Here is a 27,099-nt window from a genome sequence, read left to right as displayed (position 1 = left end):
TTTTTGGCATTTTGGGGGAGGACCAGCTACAGTGGGAGCACCAGAAGATGGCCGAACTGGGTCAGAAGGAATCGTCTGGACTTGAGGAGTCGTAATGATCTTCCTCGACCCGAAAGCATTAGAAGTCGGCTGCTGCACCTGAGAAGACCCTTCCCCCGAAGCCTTTGCCGACAAGTTCTGTACAGTCGTCGCCTTCTTAGCCCTACGAAAGGCCTTCATGGAATCTGTGGACTTCACCATTTCTGAAAAAAGGAACCAGGGAAACAGCGTCACAAACCCATAAGAGATAAGTCGACAAATAAACAGAAAAAAGCCATTATACAATGAAGTCGAACACTATCCAGTTCGACACGGAGGAGGGAAGGATCTCCTAGAAACCTCTTCATTTCCAGATGGGGAGGTTCCCCCCCCCCCCCCGCGTTCTCCTCTAAAACACCAACAACAGCTTGTTCTAACTCACTCAAGCTCTCCCAAGAGTACTTAACTACTACTGGATCCTTTGGCCACGATAAAGGGAAGGTGGGTTCATTATTTTCATCTAAAAAGAATGGCCGAGCTCCCTCAACAGCTCAGACCTTAAAGTAATAGTTCTTGAAGTCGCGAAAGGACTCATCATACATAGAAAAAACTTTCTTCCCTTGAGTAGCTCGGAAAGAAATCCAAGAGGCTTTCTTCTTAGTTACCCCAGGCTTTGTCAACACAAAAAGATAAAGAAAGAGAGTTTGGGTAGGTGGACACCCAATTCCTGACACAACAGTTGAAAATTTTTTATGAAACCCCATGAGTTCGGATGGAGCTGAGAAGGGGCTACATTGCCAGACCACAACAGGTCGGTCTCAAAAGTGGTAAAAGAGATGGTGATATTCAACTGATTAAAAAAGTAGTCATAAACATAGAAAAAGGACCGTTCCCCCTAAGCCAAGGAAGGAAAACTAACCCTCTCCTTAGGGTCAGATGACACCAACTCATAATTCTTCTCCTCGTCCCTATCACTACAAATCCTATGGAACCTCTTAAGTCTTACACAGTACTCAGAGTCAGCCACGGTAACACACATTAAGACTATGGAGTCCAGCCAGTCAGACATGCCGTCAAGTATCTTAGTAAACATCTCAACAATATTTTTTTTGGGAAGACATAGGCCAACTATCCCTACAGTAAGAAAAAGAAGAAATGGATTACTACCAAACAACTTGGACAAATAAGGAAACAACTCGGATAATAAAAAATAATAATCAGCAAGTGTCAGATATGGCAGTAAAAGAAAAATCCCAGGACTCACACTAAAGTCCAGGTGCACCCTTTGGAAGCAACAACAAGGCAAGAATTCAGAAAAAGGGAAGTCGACAGTCTATACCCTAACACCTCTCAATAGAAAATACAAAGAGATCAATTCTTCTCTGGTAACGTCACTCCATACAAACAACAAGAAAGCCATCATCATCAACAGACCATGCAAAAATCATCAAAAGCTACAACCTTTTTTTTCTACCAACAGTTCAAACAAAAGCTCTGTACAAGAAGAGGTCATGCAAGGATGAAAAGAGACAGGAACAGTGGCAACCAAAAACCCTATGGAAAGATTACCGGAAGGCACACATTTTTCTCAAACAGGAGTGACGGGGAAAAAGTCACAACAACAATCAGACGCAAAGATACAATCTTTTTGTAGAAAGAATCAGAAGCTTCTCAGAGCAAAACTTAAATACAAAATCAAAACTTTACAATGAAAGCATGCAGAAAAGACGATTATCGAAAGTAAGAAGAAAGACCAACCTGCAGAAGAGAAGACGATAACTGCTCGAAGCCAAGAGAACGACGAAATCCACAACCAAACAATCGCTTTCAGGGAAAGAAAATGGAAGGCTTGGGGCGTGAAAGCGAGGGAACGAAGCACCACAGCAAATAACAAACAAAGAGCGAAGAGAAAGGAGAGAAGAAACGAAAAAATGATTCTTTAAAATTCAAAATGAAATGCAAAAGAGGGAAGAGATAAAACGGCTAAGGAAAATTAATGAGATTTAAACCCTCGCACGTTCCCAAGAAAGTGCAAATGCGCGTGATAAACCCCAATTTGGTGGTTTATCTTGTGCTTAATTTGGAGAATTTTATCACCTTTTCCCGTATTTATTCAATGAAATAGCATGGTTTTGTAATTCTCCCTAAATTTGTGCTTAAGTGTGAAAATATGCTTTTTAGGCCTTAAAATAGCTAAATTTTTAACTCACTTTAATTCCATTCGATGCCTTGATATATTTGTTGAGTGATTTCAGTTCATAAGGCAAGTATTGGATGGAAGAAGTGAGGAGAAAAGCATGCAAAGTGGGAGAACTCATGAAGAAATGAAGGAACCGTAAAGCTGTCAAGCCTGACCTCTTCGCACTCAATTGACCATAACTTGAGCTACAGAGGTCCAAATGATGCAGTTCTAGTTGCATTGGAAATCTAACATCTGGGGCTTCAAAATGATATAAAATTTGCCATAGTTGCTTGACGTCTAGGGATGTGCACGCGCACTGTACGTGTGCGCGCCGATGGAGCAACGTGGGTCCACTTTGGGCAACTCGTTATGGGCGATTTGTAGCTCATTTTGGGCCCAATCCAACTCATTTATGATGCTATTGAACCCAAGGATTGAAGGGAGAATGAACCAAGTAGTCATAGTTGAGTTTTCATCATGTTTTAGGGTAGAATTCTAGAGAGAGAGGCTCTCTCCTCTCTCTAGAATTAGGATAGAAATTACGGTTAAGTTAGGTTAATCACTCTCAAATTTCTCTCTCAATTATTATTTTGATTTCAATTCTCTTTACATTTTAGTGTTCTATTGTCTTAATCTTCTTAGTTTCTCTTGTTAGTTTCTTATTTTACTCTCTTTTATGTTGATGAACAATTGTTGGATCTTGATTTCCTTTAATGCAAATTTATGTTTCCATGTCTCTTCTATGTTTATCTTCATTATTTTTGTTGATTTCTTGCTTATGATAGTTATGGGTTTTGTTAATTCTTGCAATTTGTGATGCTTATTTTCCTTGCACATTAGGTGTTTGATAAAATATTTTCTCTAGTTTTTGAGTAGTTTCCTTTACTCTTGGCCTAGGCTAAGGAAATTGAGTGACCTTGAGTCATTGGGTCTCAATGATTTGGTGATTTGAGAACCCTTGGTGATCAATTTGATACTCATTGACACTAACCCACTACTAATCTAATTAGTAGATAGGTTGGGACTTATGGGTTGATGTGATCAAGCCTATTTGACGTACTTCAAGCTTAGGAGTAGACATTACGTACTTAAAGCTTTTGGAGGTAGACTTAATAGGTTGGCCTCTCATGATTGTTAATATATGGTTTGTAGACAAGGATGGTGATCTCAATTTACCTATGTCTTAGCCAAGAGTTCTTTTATTTCTTTTATTAGTTCTTGTTGTTTACTTTCTTGCTTTTACATTTCCTTGCTAATTACCAAATCAAAACCCCTTAACCCCTTTATAGCCAATAATTAAACACTTCATTGAAATTCCTTGTGAGATGACCCAGAGTCTAAATACTTCGGTTAATTCTTATTGGGGTTTGTACTTGTGACAACCAAATTTTTTATTGGGAGGATTGTTTGTTGGTGTAGAACTATACTTGGAACGAGAATTCATTCATTTGAGGAAATTTTATACCATCGAGCAAAATCTTTCCTATCAGCTCACTACAATTAAAAAGGAAAAGGAAGAAAAATGCTTCGCATTCAAGGAGTCCCAGCAGGAGTTATACAGGAAATCGACTAAACATGCTCGAGCTCGACTTCCTCAAAGGGTCGAAGTCTAAAGACACGACCTTAAGGGTAAGATCGAGCCCAAGTAGGGGCACTGTTCATACCCCGGGTCGAGCTATGCGACCCGGGCTGACTTCAGACAGGAACATCCGACCTCTTAAGGTTGGATCGCTACCGACCTCTCTTTAAAGAGCTCGGCCAAATCACTATAAAGGACCAAGTAGGCCCAAACAGAGGGACACAGCCCACTCCAAAGGCGGTTGGCCTAAAAGATAAGATGACTTCACTCAAAGATAAGATAAGATAACTAACTTATCTTATCTAGAAAGGTCAGCCCACAACATTATAAATACACTGGAGCACCCAGCTATAACTCATACTCTGATTCTACACAAAATACCTGCTCAAAGCCCATGCTAACTTAAGCATCGGAGTCTCTTGCAGGTACCACCACTCTTCGGTGATCAAGGATCAGCAGCACCACTAAAGTCAAATAAGTCGGACACAACAGCTCCGGCCACCAAAGCAGATCTCATCCAAGATCGACCTTCAGTTTCAGGTAACCCTCGGAATATCGGTGCCATTGTTGGGTGATGAGCGGATAATTTATACGCTTTTTGGCATTGTTTTTAGTATGTTTTTAGTAGGATCTAGTTACTTTTAGGGATGTTTTCATTAGTTTTTATGTTAAATTCACATTTCTGGACTTTACTATGAGTTTGTGTGTTTTTCTGTGATTTCAGGTATTTTCTGGCTGAAATTGAGGGACTTGAGCAGAAATCAGATTCAGAGGCTGAAAAAGGACTGCTGATGCTGTTGGATTCTGACCTCCCTGCACTCAAAGTGGATTTTCTGGAGCTACAGAACTCGAAATGGCGCGCTTTCAATTGCGTTGGAAAGTAGACATCCAGGGCTTTCCAGCAATATATAATAGTCCATACTTTGGCCAAGAATAGACGACGTAAACTGGCGTTCAACGCCAGCCTTCTGCCCAAATCTGGCGTCCAGCGCCAGAAAAGGATCCAAAACCAGAGCTGAACGCCCAAACTGGCACAGAAACTGGCGTTCAACTCCACAAATGGCCTCTGCACGTGCAACACTCAGGCTCAGCCCAAACATACACCAAGTGGGCCCAGGAAGTGGATTTATGCATCAATTACTTACTCATGTAAACCCTAGTGACTAGTTTATTATAAATAGGACCTTTTACTAGTCTTTTTAGGGATCTTGGAACGCATTGTTCTTAGACCATAGGGGCTGGCCACACGGCCATGCCTGGACCTTCACTTATGTATTTTCATACGGTAGAGTTTCTACACTCCATAGATTAAGGTGTGGAGCTCTGCTGTTCCTCAAAGATTAATGCAAAGTACTACTGTTTTCTATTCAATTCATCTTATTTCGCTTCTAAGATATCCATTCGCACCCAAGAACGTGATGAAGGTGATGATTATGTGTGACGCTCATCATCCTTCTCCCTTATGAACGCGTGCCTGACAAACACTTCTGTTCTACATGAAATAAGCTAGAATGAATATCTCTTAGATCTCCTAACCGAAATCTTCGTGGCGTAAGCTAGAATGATGGCGGCATTCAAGAGAATCCGGAAAGTCTAAACCTTGTCTGTGGTATTCCGAGTAGGATTCAATGATTGAATGACTGTGACGAGCTTCAAACTCACGAGTGCTGGGCGTTAGTGACAGACGCAAAAGGAGGGTGAATCCTATTCCAGCATGATCGGGAACCGACAGATGAATAGCCGTGCCGTGACAGGGTGCGTGAGCATATTATTCACTGAGAGGAGGGGATGTAGCCACTGACAACGGTGATGCCCTTGCATAAAGCCAGCCATGGAAAGGAGTAAGACTGATTGGATGAAGATAGCAGGAAAGCAGAGGTTCAGAGGAACGAAAAGTATCTCCATTCGCTTATCTGAAATTCCTACCAATGATTTACATAAGTATCTCTATCCCTATTTTATTATATAATATTCGAAAACACCATTATCACTTTATATCTGCCTGACTGAGATTTGCAAGGTGACCATAGCTTGCTTCATACCAACAATCTCCGTGGGATTCGACCCTTACTCACGTAAGGTATTACTTGGACGACCCAGTGCACTTGCTGGTTAGTTGTATCGAAGTTGTGACAATTATGAATTAAGATCAAAGCACCAAGCTTTGGAGCCATTACCAGGATTTGTTCGAGCCTGGAGATCACAATTTCGTGCACCAAGTTTTTGGCGCCGTTGCCGGGGATTGTTTGAGTTTGGACAACTGACGGTTCATCCTGTTGCTCAGATTAGGTAATTTTCTTTTTGTTTTCTTTTCAAAAATATTTCAAAAAAAAATTTCTCTTTTGTTTTCGAAAAAAAAAATAAAAATTTTTCAAAAATTTTATTCAAGATTTTTAAGAATGAATTCTAGTGTTTCATGAAGCATGTGAAGCCTGGCTGGCTGTAAAGCCATGTCTAAATCCTTTTAGACTGAGGCTTCCAAACCATCAGAGGTAAGTTACATACTTGATAAATGATAAGCAACAATTTGTTATCAAGATCAATATACTCTGGTGTTAAATGCTAAAGCTTGGCTGGCCATTGGCCATGTCTAGTGTTTTGGACTGGAGCTTTCTTTGAAAGCTTGGCTGGCTAGTGAGCCATGTCTAATTCCTGGACTGAAGCTTTAGACTAAGAATGCAAGATTCCTGGAATTCATATTAAAAATTTTGGAATCCTTATTTTTCTTTTTCAAGACTATTTTCGAAAAATATAAAATAAAAATCCAAAAAAAATTAGAAAATCATAAAAATCAAAAATATTTTCTGTTTCTTGTTTGAGTCTTGAGTCATATCATAAGTTTGGTGTCACTTGCATATGCATCTAGCATTTTTCGAAAATATCATGCATTCATAGTGTTCTTCATGATCTTCAAGTTGTTCTTGGTAAGTCTTCTTGTATGATCTTGATGATTTTTCGTTTTGTGTCTTTTCATGTTTATCATATGCATTCTTGAATTCTTAGTGCCTAAGCATTAAAGAATTCTAAGTTTGGTGTCTTGCATGTTTTCTTTGTATTAAAAATTTTTCAAAAATATGTTCTTGATGTTCATCATGACATTCAAAGTGTTCTTGGTGTTCATCTTGACATTCATAGCATTCTTGCATGCATCACATGTTTTGATCTAAAAATTTCATGCATTGCATTTTTTTGTGTTTTTCTCTCTCATCATAAAAATTCAAAAATCAAAAAAATATCTTTCCCTTTTTCTCTCATCAAATTCGAAAATTTGGATTGACTTTTTCAAAAAATTTTAAAATCAAATTGTTTCTCATGAGTCAAATCAAATTTTCAATTTGAAAATCTTATCTTTTTCAAAATCTTTTTCAAAAATCAAATCTTTTTCAAAATTCTTAGTTATTTTCGAAAATTCCAAAAATGTTTTTCAAAAATCTTTTTCTTATTTTTATACCAAATTTTCGAAAATAACATAATCAATTAATGTTTTGATTCAAAAATTTGAAGTTTGTTACTTACTTGTTAAGAAAGATTCAAACTTTAAGTTCTAGAATCATATCTTGTGATTTCTTATGAATCAAGTCATTAATTGAGATTTTAAAAAAAATTCAAATCTTTTTCAAAATTAGTTTCTAAAATATCTTCTTATCTTATCTTTTTCAAAAATATCTTTTCAAAAATATCTTTTCTATCTTCCTAACCTCTTATCTTTTCAAATTTGTTTCAACTAACTAACTAACTTTTTGGTTGTTTCTTAACTTTTTCAAAACTACCTAACTAACTCTCTCTCTCTCTAATTTTCGAAAATATCTTCCCTCTTTTTCAAAAATTTCTTTTTTATTAACTAATTATTTTTATTTTTTAAATTTTAAAAATTTTTCGAAAATTTCTAACATTTTTCAAAAACCATTTTTCAAAAATCACTAACTCTTTTTCAAAATAATTTTCGAAAATTATACCTCCCCCATCCTATTCTATTTATTCATTCATATCCTAACATCTCATCTCACATCTCTTCCATCCGTACAGTTGTGTTTCTTCCTTTACATCACATTTTTTGTCTCCCCCTCTTTTCTTCCACTCACAAAGGGATCCCTATACTGTGGTATAAAGGATCTCTATTATTATTATTATTTTTCTGTGCCTTCTTCTTTGTCATATGAGCAGGAGCAAGGATAAGAACATTCTTGTGGAAGCAGATCCAGAACCTGAAAGGACTCTGAAGAGAAAATTAAGAGAAGCTAAAATACAACAATCCAGAGATAACCTTTCAGAAATTTTCGAACAGGAAGAGGAGATGGCAGCCGAAAATAATAATAATGTAAGGAGAATGCTTGGTGACTTCACTGCACCTAATTCCAATTTACATGGAAGAAGCATCTTCATTCCTGCCATTGGAGCAAACAACTTTGAGCTGAAACCTCAATTAGTTTCTCTGATGCAGCAGAACTGCAAGTTTCATGGACTTTCATCTGAAGATCCTTTTCAGTTCTTGACTGAATTCTTGCAGATATGTGATACTGTTAGGACTAATGGAGTAGATCCTGAAGTCTACAGGCTCATGCTTTTCCCTTTTGCTGTAAGAGACAGAGCTAGATTATGGTTGGATTCTCAACCTAAAGACAGCCTGAACTCTTGGGATAAGCTGGTCACGGCTTTCTTAGCCAAGTACTTTCCTCCTCAAAAGCTGAGCAAGCTTAGAGCTGATGTTCAAACCTTCAGACAGAAAGAAGGTGAATCCCTCTATGAAGCTTGGGAAAGATACAAACAGTTGACCAAAAAGTGTCCTTCTGACATGCTTTCAGAATGGACCATCCTGGATATATTCTATGATGGTTTATCTGAGCTATCTAAGATGTCACTGGACACTTCTGCAGGTGGATCCATTCACCTAAAGAAAACGCCTGCAGAAGCTCAAGAACTCATTGACATGGTTGCTAATAACCAGTTCATGTACACTTCTGAAAGGAATCCTGTGAGTAATGGGACGCCTATGAAGAAGGGAGTTCTTGAAGTTGATACTCTGAATGCCATATTGGCTCAGAATAAAATATTGACTCAGCAAGTCAATATGATCTCTCAGAGTCTGCATGGAATGCAAGCTGCATCCAACAGTACTCAAGAGGCTTCTCCTGAAGAAGCTTATGATCCTGAGAACCCTGCAATAGCAGAGGTAAATTACATAGGTGAACCTTATGGAAACACCTATAACTCAACATGGAGAAATCATCCAAATCTCTCATGGAAGGATCAAAAGCCCCAACAAGGCTTTAATAATGGTGGAAGAAACAGGTTTAGCAATAGCAAGCCTTTTCCATCATCCACTCAGCAACAGACAGAGAACTCTGAACAAAATGCTTTTAATTTAGCAAATCTAGTCTCTGATCTATCTAAGGCCACTGTAAGTTTCATGAATGAAACAAGGTCTTCCATTAGAAATTTGGAAGCACAAGTGGGCCAGCTGAGTAAAAGGATCACTAAAATCCCTCCTAGTACTCTCCCAAGCAATACAGAAGAGAACCCAAAAGGAGAGTGCAAGGCCATTGACATAAGCATCATGGCCGAACATGAGAGGAGAGGAGAGGACGTGAATCCCAAGGAGGAAGACCTCCTGGGACGTCCAGTGACCAATAAGGAGCTTCCCTCTGAGGAACCAAAGGACTCTGAGGCTCATCTAGAGACCATAGAGATTCCATTGAACCTCCTTATGCCCTTCATGAGCTCTGATGAGTATTCCTCTTCTGAAGAGAATGAGGATGTCACTGAAGAGCAAACTGCCAAGTTTCTTGGTGCAATCATGAAGCTGAATGCCAAATTGTTTGGCATTGATGCTTGGGAAGTTGAACCTCCCTTGTTCATCAATGAACTAAGTGATCTAGATCAACTGACATTGCCTCAGAAGAGACAGGATCCTGGAAAGTTCATAATACCCTGTACCATAGGCACCATGATCTTTAAAGCTCTGTGTGACCTTGGTTCAGGAATAAACCTCATGCCCCTCTGTGTAATAGAGAAACTGGGAATCTATGGGGTGCAAGCTGCTAAAATCTCACTAGAGATGGTAGACAGCTCAAGAAAACAGGCTTATGGACAAGTAGAAGATGTATTAGTAAAGGTTGAGGGCCTTTACATACCTACTGATTTCATAGTCCTGGATACTGGAAAGGAAGAGGATGAATCCATCATCCTAGGAAGACCTTTCCTGGCCACAGCAAGAGCTGTGATTGATGTTGACAGATGTGAAATAGTCCTTCAATGGAATGAGAACTCCCTTGTATTCAAAACTCAAGGATCTCCCTCTGCAACCATGGAGAGGAAGCTTGAAAAGCTTCTCTCAAAGCAGAGTCAACCAGAGCCCCCACAGTCAAACTCTAAGTTTGGTGTTGGGAGGCCACAACCAAACTCTAAGTTTGGTGTTGGAGAGTTTCAACAAAGCTCTGCACATCTGTGAGGCTCCATGAGAGCCCACTGTCAAGCTATTGACATTAAAGAAGCGCTTGTTGGGAGGCAACCCAATGTTTATCTAATTCTTATTTTTATTGTTTTTCGTGTTTTCTTAGGTTCATGATCATGTGGAGTCACAAAATAAATAGAAAAATTGAAAACGGAATCAAAAACAGCAGAAGAAAAATCACACCCTGGAGGAGCATCTGTCTGGCGTTCAGCGCCAGAACAGAGCATGGTTCTGGCGCTGAACGCCCAAAATGGGCAGCTTCTGGGTGCTGAACGCCAGAACAGGCATGGTTCTGGCGTTCAAACGCCAGAAATGGCACACAAATGGGCGTTGAACGCCCAAAATGGCCACCAATCTGGCGCTGAACGCCCAGAGTTGGATACAAAGGCATTTTTACATGCCTAAGGGGTGCAGGGATGTAAATCCTTGAAAACCTCAGGATCTGTGGACCCTACAGGATCCACTCAGGATCTGTGGACCCCACAGGATCCCCACCTACCTCCACTCACTTCTTCTCACCACTCTCTTTCACACAACCCCATAAACACTCTTCCCTAAAAGCCCTTCACCAATCACCTCAATCTCTCTTCCCCATTAAACCTTCACCACTCACATCCACCCACTCTTCCCCATAAACCTACCTCATAAACTCCACCTACCTTCAAAATTCAAAACCAATTTCCCACCCAAACCCACCCATATGGCCGAAACCTTCCCCCCCCTTCCCTTCCCTATATAAAGCCCTCCACTCTTCTTCAAATTCACACAACACAACCCCTCTATACCCTTCTTGGCCGAACCACATCACCCTCTCCCTCTCCTCCATTTCTTCTTCTTCTTCATCTATTCTTTTGTTTATTGCTCGAGAGCGAGCAATATTCTAAGTTTGGTGTGGTAAAAGCATAGCTTTTTTGTTTTTCCATTACCATTGATGGCACCTAAGACCGGAGAATCCTCTAGAAGAGGGAAAGGGAAGATAAAAGCTTCCACATCCGAGTCATGGGAGATGGAAAGGTTCATCTCCAAAGCCCATCAAGACCACTTCTATGATGTTGTGGCCAAGAAGAAGGTGATCCCTGAGGTCCCTTTTAAACTCAAAAGAAATGAGTATCCGGAGATCCGACATGAAATTCAAAGAAGAGGTTGGGAAGTTCTAACAATACCCATCCAACAAGTCGGCATCCTAATGGTTCAAGAGTTCTATGCCAATGCATGGATCACCAAGAACCATGATCAAAGTAAGAACCCGGATCCAAAGAACTATGTTACAATGGTTCGGGGGAAATACTTAGATTTTAGTCCGGAGAATGTGAGGTTGGCGTTCAACTTACCATACATGGAAGAAAACGCACGCCCCTACACAAGGAGAGTCAACTTTGATCAAAGGTTGGACCAAGTCCTTATGGACATATGTGTAGAAGGAGCTCAATGGAAGATTGACTCCAAAAGCAAGCCGGTTCAACTAAGAAGATTGGACCTCAAGCCTATAGCTAGAGGATGGTTGGAGTTTATTCAATGCTCAATCATTTCCACTAGCAACCGGTCTGAAGTTACTATAGACCGGGCCATCATGATCCATAGCATCATGATTGGAGAAGAGGTGAAAGTTCATGAGATTATACCTCAAGAACTCTACAAGGTGGCTGACAAGTCCTCCACTATGGCAAGGTTAGCCTTTCCTCACCTCATTTGCCACCTATGCAATTCAGCTGGGATTGACATAGAGGGAGATATCCTCATTAAAGAGGAAAATCCCATCACTAAGAAAAAGATGGAGCAAGCAAGAGAGCCCAGTCATGGAGCTCAAGAGGCGCAAGAAGCTCATCACCATGAGATTCCGGAAATGCCTCAAATGCACTTTCCTCCACAAAACTATTGGGAGCACATCAACACCTCCCTAGAAGAATTGAGTTCCAATATGGGACAACTAAGGGTGGAACATCAAGAGCACTCCATCATGCTCCATGAAATAAGAGAAGATCAGAAAGCAATGAGGGAGGAGCAACAAAGACAAGGAAGAGACATAGAAGAGCTCAAGGACATCATTGGTTCCTCAAGAAGGAAACGCCACCATCACTAAGGTGGATTCATTCCTTGTTTTTGCTTTCTCTGTTTTTCGTTTTCTATGTTATGTGCCTATCTATGTTTGTGTCCTCATTACATGATCATTAGTAGTTAGTAACTTTGTCTTAAAGATATGAATGTCCTATGAATCCATCACCTCTCTTAAATGAAAAATGTTTTAATTCAAAAGAACAAGAAGTACATGAGTTTCGAATTTATCCTTGAACTTAGTTTAATTATATTGATGTGGTGACAATGCTTCTTGTTTTCTGAATGTATGCTTGAACAGTGCATATGTCTTTTGAAGTTGTTGTTTAAGAATGTTAAATATGTTGGCTCTTGAAAGAATGATGACTAGGAGACATGTTATTTGATAATCTGAAAAATCATAAAAATGATTCTTGAAGCAAGAAAAAGCAGCAAAGAACAAAGCTTGCAGAAAAAAAAAAAAAAAAGAAGAAGAAAAAAAGAAAAAAATAGGCGAAAAAAAATAGAAAGAAAAAGAAAAAGCAAGCAGAAAAAGCCAATAACCCTTAAAACCAAAAGGCAAGGGCAAATAAAAAGGATCCCAAGGCTTTGAGCATCAGTGGATAGGAGGGCCTAAAGGAATAAAATCCTGGTCTAAGCGGCTAAACCAAGCTGTCCCTAACCATGTGCTTGTGGCGTGTAGGTGTCAAGTGAAAACTTGAGACTGAGCGGTTAAAGTCAAGGTCCAAAGCAAAAACAAAGAGTGTGCTTAAGAACCCTGGACACCTCTAATTGGGGACTTTAGCAAAGCTGAGTCACAATCTGAAAAGGTTCACCCAATTATGTGTCTGTGGCATTTATGTATCCGGTGGTATTACTGGAAAACAAAGTGCTTAGGGCCACGGCCAAGACTCATAAAGAAGCTGTGTTCAAGAATCACCATACAGAACTAGGAGAGTCAATAACACTATTCAAAATCTGAAGTTCCTATAGATACCAATCATTCTGAACCTCAATGGATAGAGTGAGATGCCAAAACTATTCAAGAGGCAAAAAGCTATAAGTCCCGCTCATATGATTGAAGCTCTGTTTCATTGATAGTTTGGAATTTATAGTATATTCTCTTCTTTTTATCCTATTTGATTTTCAGTTGCTTGGGGACAAGCAACAATTTAAGTTTGGTGTTGTGATGAGCGGATAATTTATACGCTTTTTGGCATTGTTTTTAGTATGTTTTTAGTAGGATCTAGTTACTTTTAGGGATGTTTTCATTAGTTTTTATGTTAAATTCACATTTCTGAACTTTACTATGAGTTTGTGTGTTTTTCTGTGATTTCAGGTATTTTCTGGCTGAAATTGAGGGACTTGAGCAGAAATCAGATTCAGAGGCTGAAAAAGGACTGCTGATGCTGTTGGATTCTGACCTCCCTGCACTCAAAGTGGATTTTCTGGAGCTACAGAACTCGAAATGGCGCGCTTTTAATTGCGTTGGAAAGTAGACATCCAGGGCTTTCCAGAAATATATAATAGTTCATACTTTGGCCAAGAATAGACGACGTAAACCGGCATTCAACGCCAGCCTTCTGCCCAAATCTGGCGTCCAGCGCCAGAAAAGGATCCAAAACCAGAGCTGAACGCCCAAACTGGCACAGAAACTGGCGTTCAACTCCACAAATGGCCTCTGCACGTGCAACACTCAGGCTCAGCCCAAACATACACCAAGTGGACCCAGGAAGTGGATTTATGCATCAATTACTTACTCATGTAAACCCTAGTGACTAGTTTATTATAAATAGGACCTTTTACTAGTCTTTTTAGGGATCTTGGAACGCATTGTTCTTAGACCATAGGGGCTGGCCACACGGCCATGCCTGGACCTTCACTTATGTATTTTCATACGGTAGAGTTTCTACACTCCATAGATTAAGGTGTGGAGCTCTGCTGTTCCTCAAAGATTAATGCAAAGTACTACTGTTTTCTATTCAATTCATCTTATTTCGCTTCTAAGATATCCATTCGCACCCAAGAACGTGATGAAGGTGATGATTATGTGTGACGCTCATCATCCTTCTCCCTTATGAACGCGTGCCTGACAAACACTTCTGTTCTACATGAAATAAGCTAGAATGAATATCTCTTAGATCTCCTAACCGAAATCTTCGTGGCGTAAGCTAGAATGATGGCGGCATTCAAGAGAATCCGGAAAGTCTAAACCTTGTCTGTGGTATTCCGAGTAGGATTCAATGATTGAATGACTGTGACGAGCTTCAAACTCGCGAGTGCTGGGCGTTAGTGACAGACGCAAAAGGAGGGTGAATCCTATTCCAGCATGATTGAGAACCGACAGATGAATAGCCGTGCCATGACAGGGTGCGTGAGCATATTATTCACTGAGAGGAGGGGATGTAGCCACTGACAACGGTGATGCCCTTGCATAAAGCCAGCCATGGAAAGGAGTAAGACTGATTGGATGAAGATAGCAGGAAAGCAGAGGTTCAGAGGAACAAAAAGTATCTCCATTCGCTTATCTGAAATTCCTACCAATGATTTACATAAGTATCTCTATCCCTATTTTATTATATAATATTCGAAAACACCATTATCACTTTATATCTGCCTGACTGAGATTTGCAAGGTGACCATAGCTTGCTTCATACCAACAATCTCCGTGGGATTCGACCCTTACTCACGTAAGGTATTACTTGGACGACCCAGTGCACTTGCTGGTTAGTTGTATCGAAGTTGTGACAATTATGAATTAAGATCAGAGCACCAAGCTTTGGAGCCATTACCAGGATTTGTTCGAGCCTGGAGATCACAATTTCGTGCACCATTGGGGAACCTGGAAGTACAGTAGGGTGGTCGGGTATTCACTACCTCCACTGTGGGTGCCGAAGGGTCCGAGACACTTATCCGAGGTAACTGTGAAATGACCGGTCAAATTTTAAATGCCCTGTTTGATTCTGGAGCATCGCATTCATTCATTGCATTTGAGAAGGCTAGTGAGTTAGGACTGAAGATTGTGGTGTTAGGTTACGATCTGAAGGTGTATAATGCCACCCACGAAGCCATGATAACTAAGTTAGGGTGTCCACAAGTTTCTTTTAAGGTTAAACAACGCGATGTTGTTCATGACTTGATCTGTTTGCCGATGACTGGCCTCGATCTTATCTTGGGATTGGACTGGTTGCCTAAGAATTGTGTTTTGTTGAACTGTTTTGAGAAATCATTGCATTTTATGCCTGAAGGGTCAGAAGGGCCGGTTGTGGTGAATGGTTGTTCCTTGAACTATGTGGTAGTAAACTGTTCAGGGCAGGAGTGTCAAGGTGTTATGCTTCTAGCCGCGAGTGTGTCAGGCGAGGAACAAAGCTTAGAGCAAATCCCAATTGTTTGTGAATTTCCTGAGGTGTTTCCTGATGACATTGAGGAATTTCCTCCTAGGTGAGAGGTTGGATTTACAATTGAGTTGGTGCCAGGAACAGGGCCAATCTCAATTGCCCCTTACAGAATGTCGCCTTTGGAAATGGCTGAACTCAAGACTCAGTTGGAAGACTTAATGAGCAAGCACTTTATTCGCCCTAGTGTTTCTCCGTGGGGAGCGCCGGTGTTATTGGTGAAGAAGAAGGACGGGAGTATGCGGCTTTGTGTGGATTACAGACAACTGAAAAAGGTCATGATAAAGAATAAGTACCCACTGCCGAGGATTGACGATCTCATGGATCAATTATAAGGAGCCGGAGTGTTCTCCAATATTGATTTGCGATCTAGATATCACCAGATAAGGGTGAGAGATGAGGACATCCCTAAGACCACTTTCAGGACTCGTTATGGTCACTACGAGTATACTGTAATGTCTTTTGGGTTAACAAATCCTCTTGTAGTGTTTATGGACTATATGAACAGAATCTTCCACCCATTCTTGAATAAGTTTGTTGTCGTCTTCATTGATGACATACTTATTTATTCTAAGACCGAAGAAGAGCATGTCGAGCACTTGTGAACCGTGTTACAAATTCTGAAGGAGAGAAAATTGTACGCCAAGTTACCTAAATGCGAGTTCTGGAAAAGTGAGGTAAAGTTTTTGGGTCACGTGGTGAGTATACAGGGGATAGCAGTAGATCCTGCCAAGGTGGAAGCAATGATGGAGTAGAATCGACCGGCCTCAGTTACGGAGATAAGAAGTTTTCTGGGCTTAGCTAGATACTATAGGAGGTTCATCAAAGGTTTCTCGCAGATAGCTTTGCAATTGAGCAAATTAACCCGTAAGGATGCACCGTTTGTTTGGACTCCTGAGTGTGAAGAGAGCTTCCAAGTGTTAAAGCAAAAGCTGACTACCACACCAGTGTTTGTGTTACCGAGCTGACTGAACCATTTGAAGTGTATTGTGATGCCTCACTAAAGGGTCTGGGGTGCGTGCTGATGCAGCACCAGAATGTGGTGGCGTATGCCTCACGGCAGTTGAGACCTCACGAAGTTAATTATCCGACGCACGATTTGGAGCTCGCTGCGGTTGTGTTTGCACTGAAGGTGTGGAGGCATTACCTCTATGGAGTTAAGTTCCGAGTTTTCTCTGATCACAAGAACTTGAAATACCTCTTTGATCAGAAAGAGTTCAATATGCAACAGAGGAGGTGGATGGAGTTACTGAAGGACAACGACTTTGAGTTGAATTACCATCCGGGAAAAGCGAATGTTGTAGCGGATGCTCTAAGTCGGAAGTTGTTGTATGCTTCTTGGATGATGCTCCGAGAAGAGGAGTTGCTTAGAGCATTCGAGAGTCTGAAGGTTGGTGTTCAGGAAGTGTCTGGAACTCTATGTTTGAGTCGGTTACAAATCTCAAGTGATTTCAAATCCAAACTCTTAAAGGCTCATCAGAACGATGATGTGTTGCCGAAGGTATTACCTGCTATTGAGAAAGGGAAGCAATGGAGAGTGTCATGGGATCTGGATGGATTGTAGAGATTCAAGGGTAGGATCATTGTGCCGGATGTTGGAACCCTGCGGCAGGATATATTAAAGGAAGCGCATAAGAGCAGATTTTCTATTCACCCTGGGAGTACTAAGATGTACCATGACCTAAAGGCTATGTTCTGGTGGCCTAGTATGAAGAATGATGTGGCGGAGTATGTCTCAAAGTGCTTAACTTGTCAAAAGGTGAAGATTGAACATCAAAGACCTTCCGGGATATTACAACCCTTGGAGATTCCACAATGGAAGTGGGAGAACATTGCGATGGATTTCGTGTTAGGATTGCCGAGGACTAGAATTAGTTTTGATGCTGTCTGGGTAATTATGGACTGGCTGACAAAGTTGGCTCACTTTCTACCCATTCCTGAACTATACTCTTGAGGAGTTGGCGCGCTTGTACATAAAGGAGATTGTGAAACTTCATGGTGTGCCTACGACTATAATTTTCGACAGAGATCCCCGCTTCACTTCAAGGTTCTGGAGTGCATTTCAGAAAGCTTTTGGAACCTATTTGAGCTTGAGTACAGCTTACCATCCTCAAACAGATGGTCAATCTGAGAGGACAATCCAAACCCTAGAAGATACGCTGAGGGCTTGTGTTTTAGATCAGCCGGTGAGCTGGGATCGGTATATACCGCTAGTGGAGTTTGCGTACAATAATAGCTATCATGCGAGCATCGGAATGGCTCCGTATGAGGCTCAGTATGGGAGAAAATGTCAATCTCCGCTATGTTGGTATAAATCCAGGGAGAAAAGTTTGTTAGGGCCGGAATTGATAGTTGAGACTACCGAGCAAGTTAAGAAAATCAGAGATAGGATGATCACTGCTCAGAGCCATCAGAAGAGTTACGCCGATCAGAGGCGGAAACCCTTAGAGTTTGAGGAAGGAGACCATGCTTTCCTTAAGGTTACTCCAACAACAGGAGTAGGTAGAGCGATTAAGACAAAGAAACTAAATCCTCGATACATCGGTCCATTTCAGATTCTTGAGAGGGTTGGACCGGTGGCGTATCGGATGGCTCTACCGCCTCACCTTTCGAACATGCACGATGTATTTCATGTGTCACAGCTTCGAAAGTATACTCCTGATGCTAGCTATGTGTTGGAACCGGAATCGGTTCAGTTAAAGGAAGAGTTGACTCTGCCGGTAACTCCGTCAGGATTGATGACACGAGTATTAAGAAATTGCGCAAAAAAGAGGTTTCATTAGTGAAAGTGGCATGGAGTTGAGCCGGTGTTGAGGAGCACACCTGGGAGCTTGAGTCAGAGATGCGAGCAAACTACCCACACCTGTTTTCAGGTAACTAAATCCGAATTTTGTGGGCAAAATTCCCTTTTAAGTGGGTAGAATGTAAAACCCGGTTAATTAGGGGATAATTAACCAATAAAATTAAAATATATTCTAGAAAGTGAGAAATGAGGTTTTTATGGTTTAATGTGGTAGAGAAAATTAAAACGAGAATTTCAACACCAATTTTAAAAAAATCGGCCCAAGATTGGGCTGAACAGGCCAAACCGGGCCAACCAGACCCAAGTTGGGCCCATGGCCCAGCCAAGCTTCATTTAATTGATGAAGCTCAGCTCTCTCCCTCCCTCAAGAACACATTCACGCTGAGATTGAGAGGGAAAAGGGGGAGGAAAACACAAACCTTTGCTCCAACTTTAATTGATCATATCTTTTGATCCGGAGCTCCGATTGGTGCACCGTTTGTGGCCACGCAACCGCGGCGTCGAACTCTACAAAACACACACAAGCAATCTTGAGGTAAGTCACAGTTTCACCTTCGAATTCCCAGCCCTTGATTTTGAGTTTATTGGGCAAAAGTGTTGAAATTTGTGAGCTCCTTGTGTTATAGGATCAAATTAGCTTGAGGGGAAGGCTTGTTCTTGCTCCCTTTATCCTTGGGCTGGTAAGTACTTCAAACCCTAGTGGAAAGTTCTGAAATTTATGGTATTGGGTTTGAGTTATTGTGTTTTGTTGTGATATTGTGGCTTAGGCATTATATATGTGTGTATTGGAGCTTGATTGGTGATTTTCGAAAGCTTTGGGGTGGAGCACCAAGCTTGGAAATCTGATTGGTGGAGTTGGAAACCTTGGAAGTTGAATTTAAGTGTGTTTCGGGTGGAACGGGAATCGGCTAAGGTATGGTTTCGGTTTCCTGTATCTAAAATGTAATGTGGTGTGAAAACGTAGGCTGGTAACCTTAGGATAGGGCTTTGGAATTGTTGATGTGGTTATTGGTTAATTTGGATTGAATTGAAAATGTATGAATGATGGTGGAAATGATTGTGAGTGGTTGTATGGATTGATAAAGCTTATACTATTGTATGTTATACGGATTTAATATGTTGGATTGATAATAAAGTTGGGGCTTTGATGATGAGCATGATTTGAAGTTTGATGATGATGATATATATGGTGATTGATGAATTGAATATTTGCTGGGAGATTGAGATATGAAATGTTGATTGTGATATGAGATTTGTTAAATTGAGATTTGGCTAAATATGGTGAAATTGGTGGGTTGATGATTGAATGAGTCATTGGCAATGATTGATGTTGGAAGGATGAGTTTTGGTGGGTTTTGAATGAGTTTGGTAAGTGTGTGTTTTGAAATTGGGAGTTTATGAGTTTTTGGTAAAAATGAAAATTTGATGAACTTCCACGGATCATATCTTGAGCTATTGTTTTCGAAACTTAATGATTTTTTATATCAAATGAAAGATAATTTCATAAGCTTTAAAATGGTTCAAATTTGGTGGAAATCCGAATTTTGTGGAAGGAGATATGATCGTTGGAAGTTTGGGTTAAAAATCTGAATTCTGCAACTTCTGCAGAATTTGTGATTTCTGGTTTGTGTGCGCGCGCACAGCCCTGTGCGCATGCACACTCCGCGAGAATGTGGTCTTGTGCACACGCACATCCCTGTGCATACACACACGCGGAGGCAAGGCTACTGGTGGCAGCGCTAACACGCCCTGTGCGCACACACAACCAACGAAGGATTTTGAGTTGTGGGTACGCACAGGCCTGTGCGCACGCACACGTTGGGATGGGCACACTGGTGGTGGCGCTAGCACACATTGTGCGCGTGCCCCACCCTGAGGATTTTGTGTTCTTTGCGTACGCACACGTTTAAAAATACTTTTGGGTGTGCGCACGCACACCCCTGTGCGTACGCACGCGACCCAGTTCTTTTCTAAAGCTTTTGTTTTCAACCTCTTCACATTCCCAACAAGCTCGTAACCTTTCGAGATGTTATTTCATGCTTATAAACCCCCAATTTCATCCTTTAAATCTATAATTGATATAGAATGCCTAGCGAGCGAGCGTAAGCTAGGGGAGAGGGTAACTTGCGGGTGAAGGAAGAGGATGTCGTGATGAATTATGATGAAAAATGATGATATGAGTTGAGGAGAAGGATGGTGGATAGGTGTATATGTTGATAGCTGAATGGCTGAGTGTGATATGGGCTGACTGGCTGTATGTGATGATGATTAAATCTGATTATGAATTATGAGTTGAAAGCTGGATGGCTGAGATGAATATTACTGTATGGCTGTGATTAAATGCATATATGCTGAATTGAATCGTTGATATTATGATTGTTTGCACTCCACCTATCTGAGATACGAGTCTTCCTGGGTGAAAGCAGTGGCTAGCCACCACGTGCTCCAGGTGGAGACTCAATACTCTGCTGACCCTATGTCGTAAGTGTGGCCGGGCACTGTGAAAGTCACGGATGAGCTCGCCCCCGTAAATATACACCAGTAAGGGTGTTGGATATATATGAAATGATGACTTATGCTGAGTATAACTCGAGTTGGGGATGCACAACAGAGGGACAGTCCAATGGTTAGCTACCAGGACTTGTCGGGTTGGCTTTATAACCGACAGATGAGACTCATCAGCCACTAGGACAGGCATGCATCATATGCATTCTATGTGATTTGTCTGGATTGCCTAATTGACTGCATCATTACTTGCTACTTGCTTAATTGTCGTATCTGCTTCCTACTTGTGCATTTCTTTGCCTAATATACTTGTGCTTGCATTTATATTACTGTTGGCGGTTGGGAGGTTTGCAGGATTTGGAAGGGGATATTTAGTTAGAATTGAAGATCCTTAAGTTAGTTGCCTACTTTTACATTTCTCATGGTTTAGCGGTATTTATATGCTTTGATTATAATCTGGAAGTTCTAGGATTGCCTTCGGCTTTCCCAGGACATTACATGTTAGATATTTGGGCACTATTACCATGCTGAGAACCTCCGATTCTCACCCATGAGGATTTTGTGGTTTTCAGATGCAGGACGAGAGGCTCCTCGCTGAGGCATGCTGGAGACTTCCTCTTAGCGGAGATCCTTAGCTTTTGGGGATTTTATTTTGGTTATTATATACCTGCTTAGATACTATATTCTCCACTGTATATGTATTTTGTATTTACTCCTCTTAGAGGTTATTTTGGAGAAACAGGCTTTGTATTTTGTTTGTTGGGTTCTTTTGGGGCTTCCTTATTATATATGTATGTATACTATTATGCTCGGACCGGTTATCTTCGGAAACTGAGTCTCGGGCCTTGATATATGTATTTTGGCACTCTTTGTATATTTCTTCGCTTTAACTTACTCCTTGTCTGTTCGTTTACGTTATCGATCGAAGTGTTGCGCTTTTTGATTTAACAGTTTTGATTTACCCACTTTTCTTCAAAGGCTCCTAGTTATAAACATTTTTGCAATACTATATGTACTAAATTTTATTTTTAGAGGTCGTAATACCTTGCCACCTCTATTTTATGACTTAAGCATAAGACTTTGTGTGGTAGGGTGTTACATCAACCTTCTCTGTCATCACCACGCCGCTCGCCAGCCTTCGTCTTGTTGTCACGCCACTTGCCAGCCTCCATCTCGTCGTCGCGCCGCTCGCTAGCCTCCATCTCATCGCCGCGCCGCTCATCAACCCCTCTGCGTCAACACATCGTCTCGTTTCTTGCTGTCATTGCTCGCTTTTGCCTCCCTCTCTAGTCATCGCTGTCACTGCTCACGCATCGGCGATCTTCCCTTGTCTCATATCTGCCTCCCCCTTCTCTCCTCTGGCTCGATTATCTCTCTTAGCCATGGTGAGTTTTTTTTTTAATTTTTTTAGTTATTCAATCATTTTTCTTTAATGTTCTGGGTTATTCTTGCTGTTGATCCTATTTTAATATAACAACAATGGTTGATTTTAGATATTTTTTATTCTGTAATTATTGCTGGTTTTTTTATTGTTGCTATTTTTTGGGCTTGTTGCTGTTTAGGTTGATTGATACTTGCTATTCAGGTTTATTGATCTTTTCTGATTGATGTTGGTTTTTTTGTGATATTTTGTGTTGCTGGATTTTATTTTTGTGATCTGTTGAAGAAAAAAAAGAACAGAGTTGAAGAAGAAGGGATTGGGATTTTAGAAGGGGATTACTGTTTTTTTTAATATAAAATAACGACATTTTAATCGAAATCAGTCCAGCTCAGGTTTCTGATGGACAAAAAATGCCTAAGGGACTGCTATGAGTCCCGGAGTGCAACTTCAAGAATAAATTTGGGTAATGATTAACTTCAGAGATTACTTTGAGACTCGAATGCAACTTTAAGAACTACTTTGAGACTTAACTCTGTATTTTATTGCATTTTTATATTGATGCTATAGTTATGCATTTTAATGAAAACAGGAACACCCTTGCTGGAGCATGGCACACTTGCGGAGCACAGGAACACGATGGACTTGCAGAATGCTGGAATATCATGGGTTCACCTGCACTTGCGATCCAAACAATTTGGTTAGGCCGATTTTCATCAAATTTGACTGATTTTCTCTGGTTAAAAACCTGAAACAATCCTGATTTTGGACTGGATTGGTTTAGGGTCTGAGTCGCCAATTTTTCAGCCAAACCAACTTATCCAATCCAAATTTTACAACTATAATTCTAATAAATATATAATAATTTAATTTTTTGATATATAATTTTATACGGTAAAAAATTTGATATTTTTAACCTTCTATAATAGGAATACAAAATATAAAAGTGTCGCTAATATGTTAGGATTAACCACATAGTTGTAGTATAGAAATTAGAAAGTATTCCATAACCAGCATAAGTTTTTAAATGAATGATATATGACAAGATTAATAAAAAAACTTGGTTATTTTAAAATATATGAAAAAGATAAAATTCTGTTGTCATTTGTTATTACCTGAATCCTGATGCCTGAATCCATCAAAAAAGAAAGAATCTAGATTTGGAAGAAGTTATGGTCTATCATATTAAATATCATAAACAAAATGGTTATGATTTTTTAATTCTTATAACATTCAAAAAGACATAATAATTTTATGATTTACCATATATACTATATTATATTCTATATTAATTTTATGATTGAATGGAAAATCATAGGCTAAGAATTGAGTGATTGAGACGTGTAATGTTGTGAAATCAGATAAAATTATAAGGATTTTTCGGTCTTAATCCTTTTTCAATTGGACCCAAAACAAGTTTATCATCCCATATAAGTTGTCTTCATATAATACAATGCTAAACTACTGTCTCATTAAACAATACACAACCTGATCTATTTTTTATAACTCGGCCACTAACGTCCTATAAATTAGATATATAACAGTGGAACAAAGTATAAAGATTTTCAAAATGGCAATACGCAATACATATACCAAAGTTACACATTTACTCTCCTACGGATAATATCTTCGGCTAATTACCTACCGATCCGGTCAACAAGGTAACGATATTGTAACACGTTCAAATGAAAATCATCTATAAGAGAGAAAATTCTAAAGGACAGAAAGTACATTATTCAATCTAAATACACATTGTACTCACCTCTTACTCTTACTTGAACGTTGGAGTGTCTTTGCAGGTATCCACCGTTGCTAGTTCCTTTGGAGCCGACATATACCTCATCTGTTTCATGTGAAGACGAGTTCAACCCTGGATAGTACGAGTTATACATCTACAGGGCTCACCACACCAGACTATTTGGCATCCACTGTGAGACCGAGTTTAATCTAACCCCACCATCACATCTTTTGCTCGTCTTTACTCCTTTTTTGCAGGTTTTAATCGATGGTGGAAGAGCAGAATTCATCTCTTCCTCCTTCAACTTAGGCTAAATTGTTGGCTATAAACGAGTCATTATGGGCCGAGGTCCAGAGAGTAACCGAGCTATTGTACCAAAAATAGAATGGTTGGAGTGATGAAAAGGACCAGAAGAATGTTGCTAACGGCAACAACCGTGATGAGTGATGACCATACTTTAAAGGCCAATATCATGGTGAAAGTCACTCCAGCGAAAGTGACAAAGAGGACAAATTCTTTTTAAAAGGAAATCATGAACTTCCAGATGCCCAAAAATTTTACTTTGTTGACGACCCTAAATCCCTATGACGAACTCGGCGATCCCGACATCCACGTTACCATATTTTTCTCCATGATGTTATTGTTTTGTGCATCTGATCCAATACTTGTGAATCTCGTTTGACCACTTTTTTTTAGGAATCCAAAATTGGTGAAGTTTGATCTCTGTAGAACAACTCAAGAAACAAACCTCCTTTTTCTCTATAAATAGAATAAGGTTCAGATATTGATAGAATTCATACAATTCTTCTTTGTACTACAATGCTTTTGTGAATTTCGCTTCATTTCTCATATCATATTTGTCATTTAGTTTAGTTTTAATTTCGATTTTTCATTTTTTAATTAAAAAGGGAGTCTTTATGTCACGCTACAGAGGGCCTCGTTTCAAAAAAATACGCCATCTGGGGACTTTACCTGGACTAACTAGTAAAAACCATGTTGAGCTCCAAAGGATGTCTATTGTTGTCTTTCGGTGGAACTAACAGGTTTGGTGAAGTACAAAAAGTAAAAGAAAACTAGGAGAGAAACAAAAAGTTTAAGGACTTGACACACGACCTGATAAATGCACGTGAAAGTCCAAGAATTAGGGTGAAGTTGAATGGGAGTTACTTTGGAGGCAAATATAACATTCATCTCAAACTCGGTAAAAGGGATTTTAATTCCTATCATATTAAAGAAATACTTATAAATGTATATGAAATGGGAATCCAAGTTGTCAAGTAAAGGGTAACACACTCTCTCCTCAAAGTCAGGTGCTACCAAATCATAGTTCTCTTCTTCATTTTTGTTTTTACAAAAGCTCCGAGCAATTTCTCTAAGATTTCTATATCCATAACGGAAATAGCATTTTTAACACAATTGAGTCTATCCACATAACGTTTTCTGGTATAATCAAAGGCAAAATGACAACTATAGAACGAGACATGAGAATACAACCTACAAGAAAAAAGAATGTCTAAACACATGAAAGAAGTCGAGTGTCGACAAACACGTCAGATCACCTTCAAAAGCTTAAAGCCACAACCTTTACCAACATGGTTAGGAGGGCAAAAGTCATCAGTGGCGCTATCTCCACGAATGACGACAACACTACTAGGGAGAGAGAAAAGCCCAGGTATCAAAACAGAAACAACCTCAAACATACAAGAAACTAGAAGAAATAAAAGCATAAATAAAAAAATGTTCAAAAATCAAAACAGGTATATTCGAAAAAATTCAAGAAGAAAGAAAAAAATTAAAAGAAGCTATAGTCTTTTCTACAGTAAAAGCAATGTCAAGCACAAGCAATTCCATGCAAAACCATCAAGAACATTTCAAGCAAAATCACAAATAAAATTAGGAAAGAAAAATGGCAAAGGAAGAGATACTAACCTTAAAAGATAAAGTGGTAGTGCAATAGGAAGAGCGTGGTCTGAGACTTGAAGAGCTCCAAAGGTTGGAGGATGCAAACTTACAAAAAATCAGTAGGTAGAAAAATGACAGGGTGAAAGATGAAAAAGAAAAAAGAGTAGAGGAAGAAGACTATATATACACAATTATAAGTAGGAATAAAGAGGTAATATCCTACTAATTTAAATTATGTGCACGGTTACCTAGGTAACTAAAAAGACGCGTAGACAGTTGAAATAATGCCATTATTAAAATACGTCGAGAATGTAATTCATCCATGTGGCAAATTACATTAAGATTTTGATCTCATTATAAGGGCATCAAAGGCCGAGTTCTCCAAGAATTAATATAAATTTATGAGAGAAACAATCAGTAAAGTAACGTTTGTTTTGAGGTATTGGGACGGAGACTGTGAGACTGGAACTCAGTATTATGTTTGTTGTCTCAGAGACTAGTACTAAAACATCAATCTCTGTCCCTGAAATTTCAGTATTTCAGTACTTCGAAAAAGTGGAGACACAAGGGACTGAAATTTTTGGAGACGGAGACTGAAACTTTAATAACATTTTATACCTAAAATTCCTCCATTTCAATTAGTTAATTCTAACTTTACCTAATGTGCAAATTAAATTAGAGGTTCATTCTTATTTCAGTCTTTGTCTTCCACTTTACACTAAACACAATACTGAAACTTATTTCAGTCTCTGTCTTTCAGTCTCAGTTTCTCAGTCTCTCAGTCTCTGTCTCTCTTCCAAACGCTATCTAAGATTCATCCTACAATTTGCTAAAGCACAACCTCTTTGAGCTTGACTTTCAACAGGAAAGCTGTTCATACCCTAATCCAGATAATTTAGGACTATGGACCTAGAAACTAGAAAAGATTGGACTATTTTAAGTAAGCCCAATAAACTTGCTAATAATCAACATGAGTCCATTTGCTCGACTTTTGGAGCACGAGTCTCATGACTTGCGGCCGACCCAATTTGTGTGGCAAGCAAAGATTTGTCACTCCACTACTTCTGAAAATATCTACAAGCTTAGTAACCACTTTTACATATACTTCTGAAAATAT

General features: G+C 39.7%; 1 protein-coding gene and 1 non-coding gene across 2 annotated transcripts; one reads left to right on the top strand and one right to left on the bottom strand.

Annotated features, from left to right (window-relative positions):
* Positions 1 to 8,469: 8,469 nt before the first annotated feature.
* On the bottom strand, positions 8,470 to 8,577 carry LOC148578338 (small nucleolar RNA R71). The gene has a single exon (XR_015903326.1). It is a non-coding gene; the product is annotated as a small nucleolar RNA R71 (small nucleolar RNA).
* A 6,613-nt stretch (positions 8,578 to 15,190) lies between these two features.
* LOC107611091 (uncharacterized) lies at positions 15,191 to 15,706 on the top strand. The gene has a single exon (XM_016313055.1). The coding sequence runs from the start codon at positions 15,191 to 15,193 to the stop codon at positions 15,704 to 15,706; it is 516 nt and encodes a 171-aa protein (XP_016168541.1).
* The last annotated feature ends 11,393 nt before the right edge of the window (positions 15,707 to 27,099 follow it).

The sequence above is a fragment of the Arachis ipaensis genome, chromosome B1, assembly GCF_059453495.1.
Source record: "Arachis ipaensis isolate K30076 ecotype BB chromosome B1, ASM5945349v1, whole genome shotgun sequence".
Classification (NCBI taxonomy): domain Eukaryota; kingdom Viridiplantae; phylum Streptophyta; class Magnoliopsida; order Fabales; family Fabaceae; genus Arachis; species Arachis ipaensis.
The sequence above is the reverse complement of the archived record's forward strand: the minus strand, read 5'-3'. Positions and strand labels throughout refer to the sequence as shown.